This window comes from Myotis nattereri (assembly GCF_964212035.1).
Source record: "Myotis nattereri genome assembly, chromosome: 15".
NCBI classification, from domain to species: Eukaryota; Metazoa; Chordata; class Mammalia; order Chiroptera; family Vespertilionidae; genus Myotis; species Myotis nattereri.
In genome coordinates, this window is record NC_138090.1 from 49,115,295 (window position 1) to 49,124,874 (window position 9,580).

Below are 9,580 nucleotides of genomic sequence, written 5' to 3' on the forward strand. Positions count from 1 at the left end.
CTTCTGAAAATATTGCAATGACGAACGAACGAATGAATGAATGGATGGATGAATGAATGAATGGATGGATGGATGGATGGATGGATGGATGGATGGATGGATGGATGAACGAATGGATGGATGGATGGATGGGTGGATGGACGGACGAATGAATGAATGGATGGATGGATGAATGAATGACAGCTATACTGTGATTGCACGGGTGGCGGGGGGCGTGGCGCCAGGACCAGCTCCTGAAGGGCAGGGCTGCTTGCACAGTCACGTGACGAGCGCGGCCGGTGCGGGGCAGTGAGCGGCGGCCCTGCGGGGCAGAGCCCAGCGGCGGCCATTTTGCGGGGCGGTCACGTGGCGCGACGCACGCTCCGCGGGCTGCTCACGTGACCGGGGGCGTGCCGCAGCCGCCGGGGCAGACCCGGCGAGAGGCGGCGGCGAGAGCGGCGGTGATGGACGGGTCCGGGGAGCAGCCCAGAGACGGGGGTGAGGCGGGAGGCAGGCGGGCGGGAGGAGGGCGAGCCCCCCGCCGGCCGGCCCCCCCCGATCCCGCCCACGGACCCCGGGGCGTGCGATCTTCCACGCTCTCCGGCTCGGAAACTCCCGGGTCGGGCGCTGCCAGCCTCCAGCCCCCTCCTTCCCCGAGGTCCCCTGGCTCTCTGGCCTCCGCGCCCCGATCCCTTCCTGCCCGGGGCTCCGGGACCCCCGAGAAGCCGGGGACCCCAGAATTCAAGCCCCCGGGGCAAGCCCGGGCTTGTCGCCGGCGCCACTTCCTGGTGGGAGGGGCGGGTCTCCCCGGGGTCCCCTCGGGCCGGGATGCTTTCAGGGTTCCCCGAGTCTCCCTTCCCGGAAGAGTGTGGGATGCGGGCCCAGGCTCCCCGCCTTTCTCCACCAGGGACCCCGTTGTCCGGGCCACCAATCACTTCACCTTCCAGGGCCCCTGGGCCCCCCAGCACTGACCTCCATCAGGGGCCATGAGCCCCCCCAGGACCCCCAGAACCCATGAGTCCAGGCATGTCTTCCCTCCTCTCTCCTCCAGGGCCCACCAGCTCTGAGCAGATCATGAAGACAGGGGCCCTTTTACTAAAGGGGTGAGTGTGAGGTCGATTATTGTGGAGCGGATTTGAAGCGTGACCCCCGCCCCCCGCCCCCCGCGCTGATGGTGCCCCCTCCTCCGTTCCGCCTCCAGCTTCATCCAGGATCAAGCAGAGCACATGGGGGGAGAGGCGTCCCAGCTGCCCCTCGGGCCCAGGGTGCCCCAGGATGCATCCACCAAGAAGCTCAGCGAGTGCCTCAAGCGCATTGGCGACGAGCTGGACAGTAACATGGAGCTGCAGAGGTGTGGCCCCCGGAACCCAGGAGTCCCAGCTCCCGGCCCCCCCTTCCCTGAGGAGCACTGAGTCCAGGTCCACAGCCCCCCGGTTCCTGCAGACCTGGGGGTCTGGGGCCCGCCACTCAACTCAGCACTCTGACTCCCAGACCTCCCCTCTCCAAGGATCTTTAAAAAAAAAGAAAAAAGATTTTTATTGATTTCAGAGAGGAAGGGAGAGAGAGAAATATCGGTGATGAGATGGAATCATTGATGGGCTGCCCCCTGCATGGCCCACACTGCACTTGCCTGGACGACCTATGACCTCCTGGTTCATAGGTCGTCGCTCGACCCCTGAGCTGGGCCGGCTGGGCCCATAGGATCTGGAAACCCTCCGTCAGGGGGTCATTTTCATTTCCCCACCGTCCTAAATGTCCATCTGGTCCCTTTCCCCTGCGTTGGCTTCTTGCTTTTCGTTTCAAACTGGCCTTGGGCCTCAGCTTCCCCACCTTTGGTCTATAGGGCGGGTGCCCCAGTTTGCACGCTCCGCCTGGTCCCCTCCGCCACCGGCTCCCCTCTCTCCTGCAGGATGATCGCGGCTGTGGACACAGACTCCCCCCGTGAGGTCTTCTTCCGAGTGGCGTCTGAAATGTTCTCCGACGGCAACTTCAACTGGGGCCGGGTTGTTGCCCTCTTCTACTTTGCCAGCAAACTGGTGCTCAAGGTGGGTGGCTGCAGGGCCGGGAGCCCAGGAAGGCTCCCCTCAAACCCGCGGGGGACCTGGGAGGTGTGGCGTCAACCCCTGTGGCAACCCAGACGGGCCGGAGGAGATAGCTATGAGCCCGCTGTCTGTTCCTTCATTCATGTGTGCATCCAACAGATATTTACTGGGCCTACTATGTGCCACCCTGTACTCTGCACCCAGGATGCAGCACCAAACAAAGCGGGTTAGGTCCCTGCTCTCAAGGCGCTCGCATCGAGCTGCGGGTGCTGAGAGGAGTAAGCGAGGGTGGTGTGGTTTGGGGCAAACGGACCAGGAAAGACTTCTCAGGGGAGGTGACATGAAAGCCCAAGTTGGAAAGACAGGGAAGGTGCAGTGACATATAAGGATCGGGGGAAAGGCATCTGGAGCGGGCACAGCAAGTGCAAAGGCCCTGGGGTAAGACCAGACCTTATGGGTTGAGGAGGTCCTTCTGGTTAGAACCGAGTGAGGAGGGGATAAGGGTAGGAGATGAGGGCAGGTTTGGAGGGGCCTGACGGGCCACTGTAAAGACTTCAATTTCACTCAGAGTGAGATGGAGTGATTAGCTGGTTTTATTTTATTATTATTGTTTTAAATATGTTTTCATTGGTTTTAGAGAAAAAGGAAGGGAGAGAGAGAAAGAGAGAGAAACATCGATGTGAGAGAGAAACAGCGATTGGCTGCCTCCTGCACGCAACGGAGGGGGGAGAGCCTGCAACCTGGGCGTGTGCCCTGACCGGGAATCGAACCTGCAACCTTTCAGTGCACAGAGGACGCTCACCCAACCGAGGCACCCCCGCCAGGGCAATTGGCTGATTGTAAACAGGAGAGTGAGGTGACCTGATTTATACACTTAACATATTATTCCAGCGAGTATAGCTAAATGTTAATTGTAGAATCTAGGTTGCAGGTGTATGGTTGTTCCCTGTGAAATTCTTTTAACTTTTCTCTGAAGATTCTCATGATAAAATATTGGGGGAGGCCCTGGCCAGTTTGGCTCAGTGGATAGAGCGTCAGCCTGTGGACTGAAGGGTCCGGGGTTTGTTTCCTGGTCAGGGCACATGCCCGGGTTGCAGGCTCAATCCCCAGTAGGGGGCGTGCAGGAGGCAGCTGATCAATGATTTTCTCATCATTGATGTTTCTATCTCAATCTCCTTCTTCCTTCCCCTCTGAAATCAATTTAAAAATATATATATTGGGGGAAGGGAAGCTCAACAAATTGTTCTGGCCATTGTGAGTAGAAAAAGGGATTATGGGACAGAAGGGCAAAAGCTGAGGAGCTGGGAGGGAGTACCTGTTATAGATACTCCCTGCAAACAGTGACTGACCTGGACTCAGCTAGTAGCACTAGAGGTGTGGAAATATATATATATATATATATATATATATATATATATATATATATATTTTTTTTTATTGATTTCAGAGAGGAAGGGAGAGGGAGAGAGAGAGAGAGAGAAACATCAATGATGAGAGAGTCACTGATTGGCTGCCTCCCGCACAACCCACACTGGGGATCGAGCCTACAACCCGGGCACGCGCCCTGACCGCGAATCGAACCGTAACCTCCTGCTTCATAGGTCGATGCTCAACCACTGAGCCGCGCCGGCCGGGCGAAATAGCCTTGTGTTTGTGTTTGGGATGTTGAGCTAATGAATGAGGTGGGATGCTGGCGGTGCGGTGAGGGGCAGCAGTCACGGTGACGGTGGGCTGGGGACCCCAGGAGGGGAGACGCAGCGGACAGCGGGAATGGAGAGAGGCCGTGTATGGGGCTGTGGAGTCGTCCCTGGCCTGAGGGCCAGAAGAGCCCTCTCTGGGGACGTGACCTCGGCCCAGAGCTCGGAGGGATGAGGGAACGCTCCTCTGGGTGAGGCCCATTTAGGCCCGAGTATCAGCAGGAGGCGCTGGTGGGCATGGGGATGGGAAGGGCATGAGGCCCCGGAGAGCAGCCACCATTGGATTATGTTCCATCAGGCCCGCGGGCCGAGCTCTGCCTTCTGCTCCCCCCGGGCGCTGGGGAGCCGGGGAGGTGGTGGGCAGGCAGCCGGCAGGGGCCCGGTCCCGGCGACATGTAGGCCGCTGGTTCTGGCCGCGGGGCTGCAGGAGGAGGCAGAGCCGAGGAAGGGGGCCAGCCTGCCCCTGAGGCCCGCCCACTCCCCCAGGCCCTGTGCACCAAAGTGCCCGAGCTGATCAGGACCATCATGGGCTGGACGCTGGACTTCCTCCGAGAGCGGCTGCTGGGCTGGATCCAGGACCAGGGCGGCTGGGTGAGGCCCCAAACCCCTCCCTTCCTCCGGACCCCCCCCCCCCCAGCCCACCTCAGGGGTGCCCCGCCCTCCGCATGTTCACCTCATCAGACGTGGTCTGTAAATGCATTTCCTCGCGTATCTGATCAACCCTCGGTTCCTGATGACCTTTTTGTGACCTTTGACCTGATGACCTCTGACCTCCCGGTGACCCCCTGACCTGCCGCCTACTTTCTGCCCTCCCCGGTGCCTCCACTTCTGGAATCCTCAAGTTCTGTGATAACCCTTTGACCCCAGCTCTTGAATACCTGTTAGTCCCCGGCTCCTGCCCTCTGACCTCTTCCTGACCCCCTCCCCCCGCCCCCCCCCCGCCCCCACCGGAGGCTGCATCGCCGGAGTGACCGATGTCCCCTTCCCCAGGACGGCCTCCTCTCCTACTTCGGGACCCCCACGTGGCAGACCGTGACCATCTTCGTGGCCGGGGTGCTCACCGCCTCCCTCACCATCTGGAAGACGATGGGCTGAGGCCACCGGCCGCCTTGGACTGTGTCTTTTCTGCATAAATTATGGCATTTTTCTGGGAGGGGTGGGGATTGGGGGTCAGGGGCCTTTTTCTTACTTTTGTAATTATTGGGGGTTGGGAGGGGAGGGGTGGTTTCGGGGGGGGCAATAAACCTCTTTCGGGCCACACTCCTGCGTCTGAGTCACTGGGCCCCGCCCCGGCTGTCGGCTGTCGCAAGAGCCCAGGCTCCCCGCGCTGACACATGGCGCGGAGGGTGCCCAGCGCCCTCTGGGGGTCAGGGATGCCCCAGGGCCTGGCCCTGCCCTCCAGGAACCTGCAGTCTTGAGAGGGATGGAGGTGACTTCCGATCACTTGTGTCACAACGTAGGGTGTTGACCAAGACAGAGGAGCGCAGGGCTGCAGGGGGTGGGCGGGCGGAGGGCAGGTGCAGGGGACAGAGCAGGCCCCCCGCGCCCGGGAACCTCCACTATATGGCAAATTGCACATTTACTGAGATGGAGCAGGGGTGGGGGGAGCGAGGTGGGGTGCTGATCGGACCTCTGGAAGACTCGGGGAGCAGGGGGAGCTACTGGAGGTAGGAAAGCTGAGAGGAGGCTAGGATAGGAGGGTCCTAGGGAGCAGACCAGGCCCAAACCTGTGTGGGGGCCACGGCTGGAGACGGGCTCCCCGGGCTGTGGGGGGGGAGCGGCTGGAGGAGGAGGTGCTCGGGAGTCTGGCCTGGTAACTGGGTGGGGCGTCCAGAGCGGAGCAGGCCCCGGGGAAGATGGGCTCCTTAAGGCCTGGTGCCTTAGACACCAAGAGAACGGGGATGAGAGAGGGAGGCCGCTCGGTCACAGGGTCGCGTCCCTTTTCGCCAGGCCCTGTCTCTTCCTAACTGTCCCCCTCTCTGTCCTTTTTTTCTCTGCCTGTCCCCGTCTCTCTGGGTCTCTGTCCCTCGCTCTGTAGGTCTGTCTTCCTCCATACTCCAGGAGCTCCAACCCCCAGATGTCTGTCTGTCCTCCCGATCATGTGGGTCTCACCCCTTCCTCTCCTACCTGAGGCTAAAGGTCTGTAGGCTGCGCGTGAAACCTGGTGAATGTGTAACTCAGGCCCGCGGTGGCAGCGTGCCTGGGGCAGCTCCCCTCCCCTAGGGGCTGTTCCCAGAGTTTCCCAGCCAAGGGAGATCTGTCTGGCAGATAAGATAGCAGAGAGGGGAGACCGAGTCACCGTCCAGAGCGGGGACCATACGGCCACAGGCAGCAGCCAGAAGGAAATAACGGGGGGGGGGGGGCGGGGGCTAAAAAGGCAGTGAAGTCAGACAGAGCACACTCCAGGCTGCACTTTGGGGGAGGGGGCCAGACTGGGGTCAGAGCCACCAGGCCGGGTTCCCAGGGTCCGGGGGTGGGGGCCGGGCAGCCGCTCATGGGAGATGAGGCCAGTCAGTAGCCCGCCCCCGCCCTCCTGCCTGAGCCCCTTCCTGAGCTGAGTTCAGCATGACTCAGCACTGCTGTGCTGGCCACTGGCCCAGACACCCCTGCAGGACCCCAGGCACCAGCCGGGCCCTGCCTCTCCCTGGTCAGGGGCACCCTGCCCGGGCTGCTCGGTGCGGCTCCAGGTAAATAGTGCGAGGGCCTGGCAGCTCCCCGAGGGCTCTTCCACAGGGTCCAGTCCGTCCTGTCCTTCCCCCCACAACAGGAGGCTCCGTCCTGGTCTGGGTCAGCTCCGCCTCCCAGACCCCAGCCTGGACCTGGCACAGTTGAAAAATGTACTTTGGCCGCAGACAGACGTCCCATCTGCAGGCCCCCCTGAATCCGGGGCCTCCCTTTGTGACTTAGAAGGAGCACGTGTCAGGCGAGGCAGGGACGACCTCAGAGAGACTGCTTCAGAGCCAGAGGGCACCCCAGCGTCTCTGGCTGCCCTCCAATCGTCTCCAGGAAATGCAGCCTCAGAGAGACCCCAAAGCTCCCGTGGCGTTTCACCCCACCCCATCGCAGCTCCCAGAAAAACAGTGGGCCTCTGAGAGGGCCCCGAGGCATTCCAAGGGTCCCAGACTCACTCTCAAGGGCTCTCCAAGACCCCCTTAAAAAAAAAAACGACAACCCCTACATCCTGGGCTTCCGAAAGCACCCTTCTCCCCCAGTCTTGGGGTGACACCAAGGCTCTAGAACCCCTGCTCTTTTAATCTTGCAGCTCGCCTCTAGGGCCTAAAGACCCCCAGGAAGTTTCCAGAAAAATAGGTCTTCCACTGCGAACATTAAGGCAAAAAATAAAGTAACCCCACCTTTCAGCAAACCCCGCGGCTCCCCTCCAACCCATCTTCCAGAGAGACCCCCAAGGTTCCAGAAACACCACCTCACTGTCTTCCAAACTTCCCAGTGATCTGGGGAACCCTCAGCTCCCAAAGCAGACCCCAGTAATTTGGAGGCCCCAGGGTTCCAGAAAAGCCCATGCTCCCAGAGAACCCCAGAATCCAACCTACTTTCCTGAGGCACCCCCACAGGATCAATCTCCAGGGCTCCCAGTGTCTCCATTAGTCTGCCTACTAGAGACCCCCAGAATCCCTTGACTACCCCGAATCAGCGCCACCCCCCTTCCAACCCCTCCCCCCCCCCCCCCCTTCAACTCCCCATTTCACAACAACCTCGAGCAACAGGCGCGTGACTTCCCCACCTCCCAGGCGGGGTCTGGGACTCCTATCTGCTCGGGATTGGTCACTCGGGGGCCCCAGGCCCTGCCCACCAGCACCACGGATTGGCCCATTGCCCCCCCCTGCCAGGGGCCCCGGCCGCTATAAAAGGAGGCGCCTGGCTGCAGCCCCTCGCAGCGCCCTCGGAGCTCCCGGATCTGTCTCTTGCTTCAACAGTGTTTGGACGGAACAGACCCAGGGACGCCCCTCCTTCCAGCCTCCGGCCACTCTCCTGCGTCTCAGCCACTCACCTCCTTCAGGACCACCCCCGGGACCAGCCAACACCGGTTTTGTTTGGTTTATTTTTTCTACCTTAAACTCCTTATTGCCGGACAACCATGAGCTCCCAGATTCGCCAGAATTATTCCACCGAGGTGGAGGCCGCGGTCAACCGCCTGGCCAACCTGCACCTGCGGGCCTCCTACACCTACCTCTCTCTGGTAAGGGTCCCCGGGCACCCCTGGCCCGCGTTCCCCGCCACTGCGCACCTCGGGCCCTGCGCCCGCGGGGCCTCTCTTTGTTCCGCTGGGCGGAGGGCGGAGCCTGCACGCCCGGCCCGGCCTCCCGCTAACCACCAGTTCCCGCCATCGCTCCCCGCAGGGCTACTATTTCGACCGCGACGACGTGGCTCTGGAGGGCGTGGGCCACTTCTTCCGCGAGCTGGCCGAGAAGAAGCGCGAGGGCGCGGAGCATCTCCTGAAGCTGCAGAACAAACGCGGCGGCCGCATTCTCTTCCAGGACGTGCAGGTAGAGAGTGCGCGGGCCTGCGGACTACATCTCCCAGCAGCCCCTGCGCGCGCACGGGGTGCCGGCGCCCCCCGCCGTGTAGACGCTGCGTGGGCTTCTGGGAGATTTTCTGATCCGTGTGCGTTCTTGTTGTGGCTAGAAATGGAGGCGCAGCGTGGTCTCAGGAGCGGGGGTAGGTGGGGGGGGGGGTGGTGTTAGACGTCTCTCAGGCTAGGCCCTTTGCCCCTGCACATGTTGGGGGATGTCGTTTTCAGTCCTTTGCGGGGTATGTGGCCGATTCTGAGCCTTCTGTCTGGCGCAGAAACCTTCCCAGGATGAGTGGGGCAAAACTCAGGACGCCATGGAAGCCGCCCTGGCCTTGGAGAAGAACCTGAACCAGGCCCTTTTGGATCTGCATGCCCTGGGTTCGACCCGTGTCGACCCTCATGTAAGTACCCCCTCTATCCGCATCTGCCCATCCCAAGACCTTCCCTGGAATGGAGTTTATATTCTAAGCCTTGGCCTCGCTTGGGCCAACTTCCTTGTGAACAAACGTCGTTCCCCCGTCTGTCTGTCTGTCTGTCGTTCCCCCGTCTGTCGCACTGTTATCTGCAAGTGGCAGCATTGTCTCTTCTCCTGTCCCTCAGCTCTGCGACTTCCTGGAGAACCACTTCCTGGATGAGGAGGTGAAACTCATCAAGAAGATGGGCGACCACCTGACTAACATCCGCAGGCTGGCCGGCCCCCAGGCTGGGCTGGGCGAGTATCTCTTCGAGAGGCTCACCCTCAAGCACGACTAGGAGCCGTTGGAGCCCAGAGGCCTTTCCGAGGCCCCCCCTGCACCCCCTTGGCGTCTCTGGCTTTTACCTGAGCCTCTTCCCGAAACGACTAGAAATTCCTTTAACCACCCCGGAGCCCTCTCCCATGCATTGGACCAAATGAGACAATAAAGCTTTTTGCAACAGTTGGTGGTTTTGTGTGTGTGCGTGTGCGTGCGCCTGCACGCTGTGGGAGAGGAGGCGGGATCTGATCTCGCCAGGCTAACGGCACTGGGCTGGCAGGGAGGGAAGACGGGATCTCGCCAGCCACCTGCGGACAGACGTGTTTGTAGCGGTTCTCTGCTCTGTCAGACTAACGGCCCCACCTCTAGGGTGGAGCCCGGACTCCAGGGAGGGGCTGTTGGCTGCAAACAGACACGTAGGAATACCAGACAGAAACCATACCCTTTTAGTCGCCAAGTGCGGGGCCAAACTGGCTCTTTCGGGGAGAGAGGTCTAGAATTGCAGCCCCTTTATATGGGTGAGTGGAGGATATTAGTACGTAAGTAGCCCATGGCCACAGGAGGCACACCCAGACCTGACCTGCTCCAGGCTGCTTG

The 9,580-nt window shown here is 60.9% G+C and overlaps 2 protein-coding genes across 4 annotated transcripts; both read left to right on the top strand.

Annotated features, from left to right (window-relative positions):
* Positions 1-390: 390 nt before the first annotated feature.
* BAX (BCL2 associated X, apoptosis regulator) lies at positions 391-4,977 on the top strand. Of its 3 annotated transcripts, none has more exons than XM_081107577.1 (6): positions 391-477; positions 1,031-1,082; positions 1,181-1,330; positions 1,889-2,024; positions 4,205-4,367; positions 4,691-4,864. In XM_081107577.1, the coding sequence occupies exons 1-6, from the start codon at positions 444-446 to the stop codon at positions 4,849-4,851; spliced, it is 696 nt and encodes a 231-aa protein (XP_080963703.1). In that variant the 5' UTR covers positions 391-443; the 3' UTR covers positions 4,852-4,864. The 3 variants fall into 3 exon arrangements, with proteins under 3 accessions (XP_080963703.1, XP_080963702.1, XP_080963701.1); XM_081107575.1 differs by having other exon boundaries at positions 394-477; positions 4,205-4,309; positions 4,709-4,977; XM_081107576.1 differs by lacking the exons at positions 4,205-4,367; positions 4,691-4,864 and adding an exon at positions 2,659-2,850.
* A 2,446-nt stretch (positions 4,978-7,423) lies between these two features.
* Positions 7,424-9,169, top strand: FTL (ferritin light chain). The gene is made up of 4 exons (XM_081107578.1): positions 7,424-7,916; positions 8,077-8,223; positions 8,525-8,650; positions 8,850-9,169. Exons 1-4 carry the CDS (start codon positions 7,815-7,817, stop codon positions 9,000-9,002), a joined length of 528 nt encoding a protein of 175 aa, XP_080963704.1. The 5' UTR covers positions 7,424-7,814; the 3' UTR covers positions 9,003-9,169.
* Positions 9,170-9,580: the final 411 nt, after the last annotated feature.

Excerpts from the sequence above, each read along its gene's own strand:
- BAX (XM_081107577.1), top strand. The coding sequence starts at position 444 with ATGGACGGGTCCGGGGAGCAGCCCAGAGACGGGG. Across the intron at positions 1,331-1,888 it reads AGTAACATGGAGCTGCAGAG|GATGATCGCGGCTGTGGACA; the intron begins GTGTGGCCCCCG and ends TCTCTCCTGCAG. Across the intron at positions 4,368-4,690 it reads CCCCCCAGCCCACCTCAGGG|CGATGTCCCCTTCCCCAGGA; the intron begins GTGCCCCGCCCT and ends CGCCGGAGTGAC.
- FTL (XM_081107578.1), top strand. The coding sequence starts at position 7,815 with ATGAGCTCCCAGATTCGCCAGAATTATTCCACCGAGGTGGAGGCCGCG. Across the intron at positions 7,917-8,076 it reads CCTACACCTACCTCTCTCTG|GGCTACTATTTCGACCGCGA; the intron begins GTAAGGGTCCCC and ends CGCTCCCCGCAG. Across the intron at positions 8,651-8,849 it reads CGACCCGTGTCGACCCTCAT|CTCTGCGACTTCCTGGAGAA; the intron begins GTAAGTACCCCC and ends CCTGTCCCTCAG.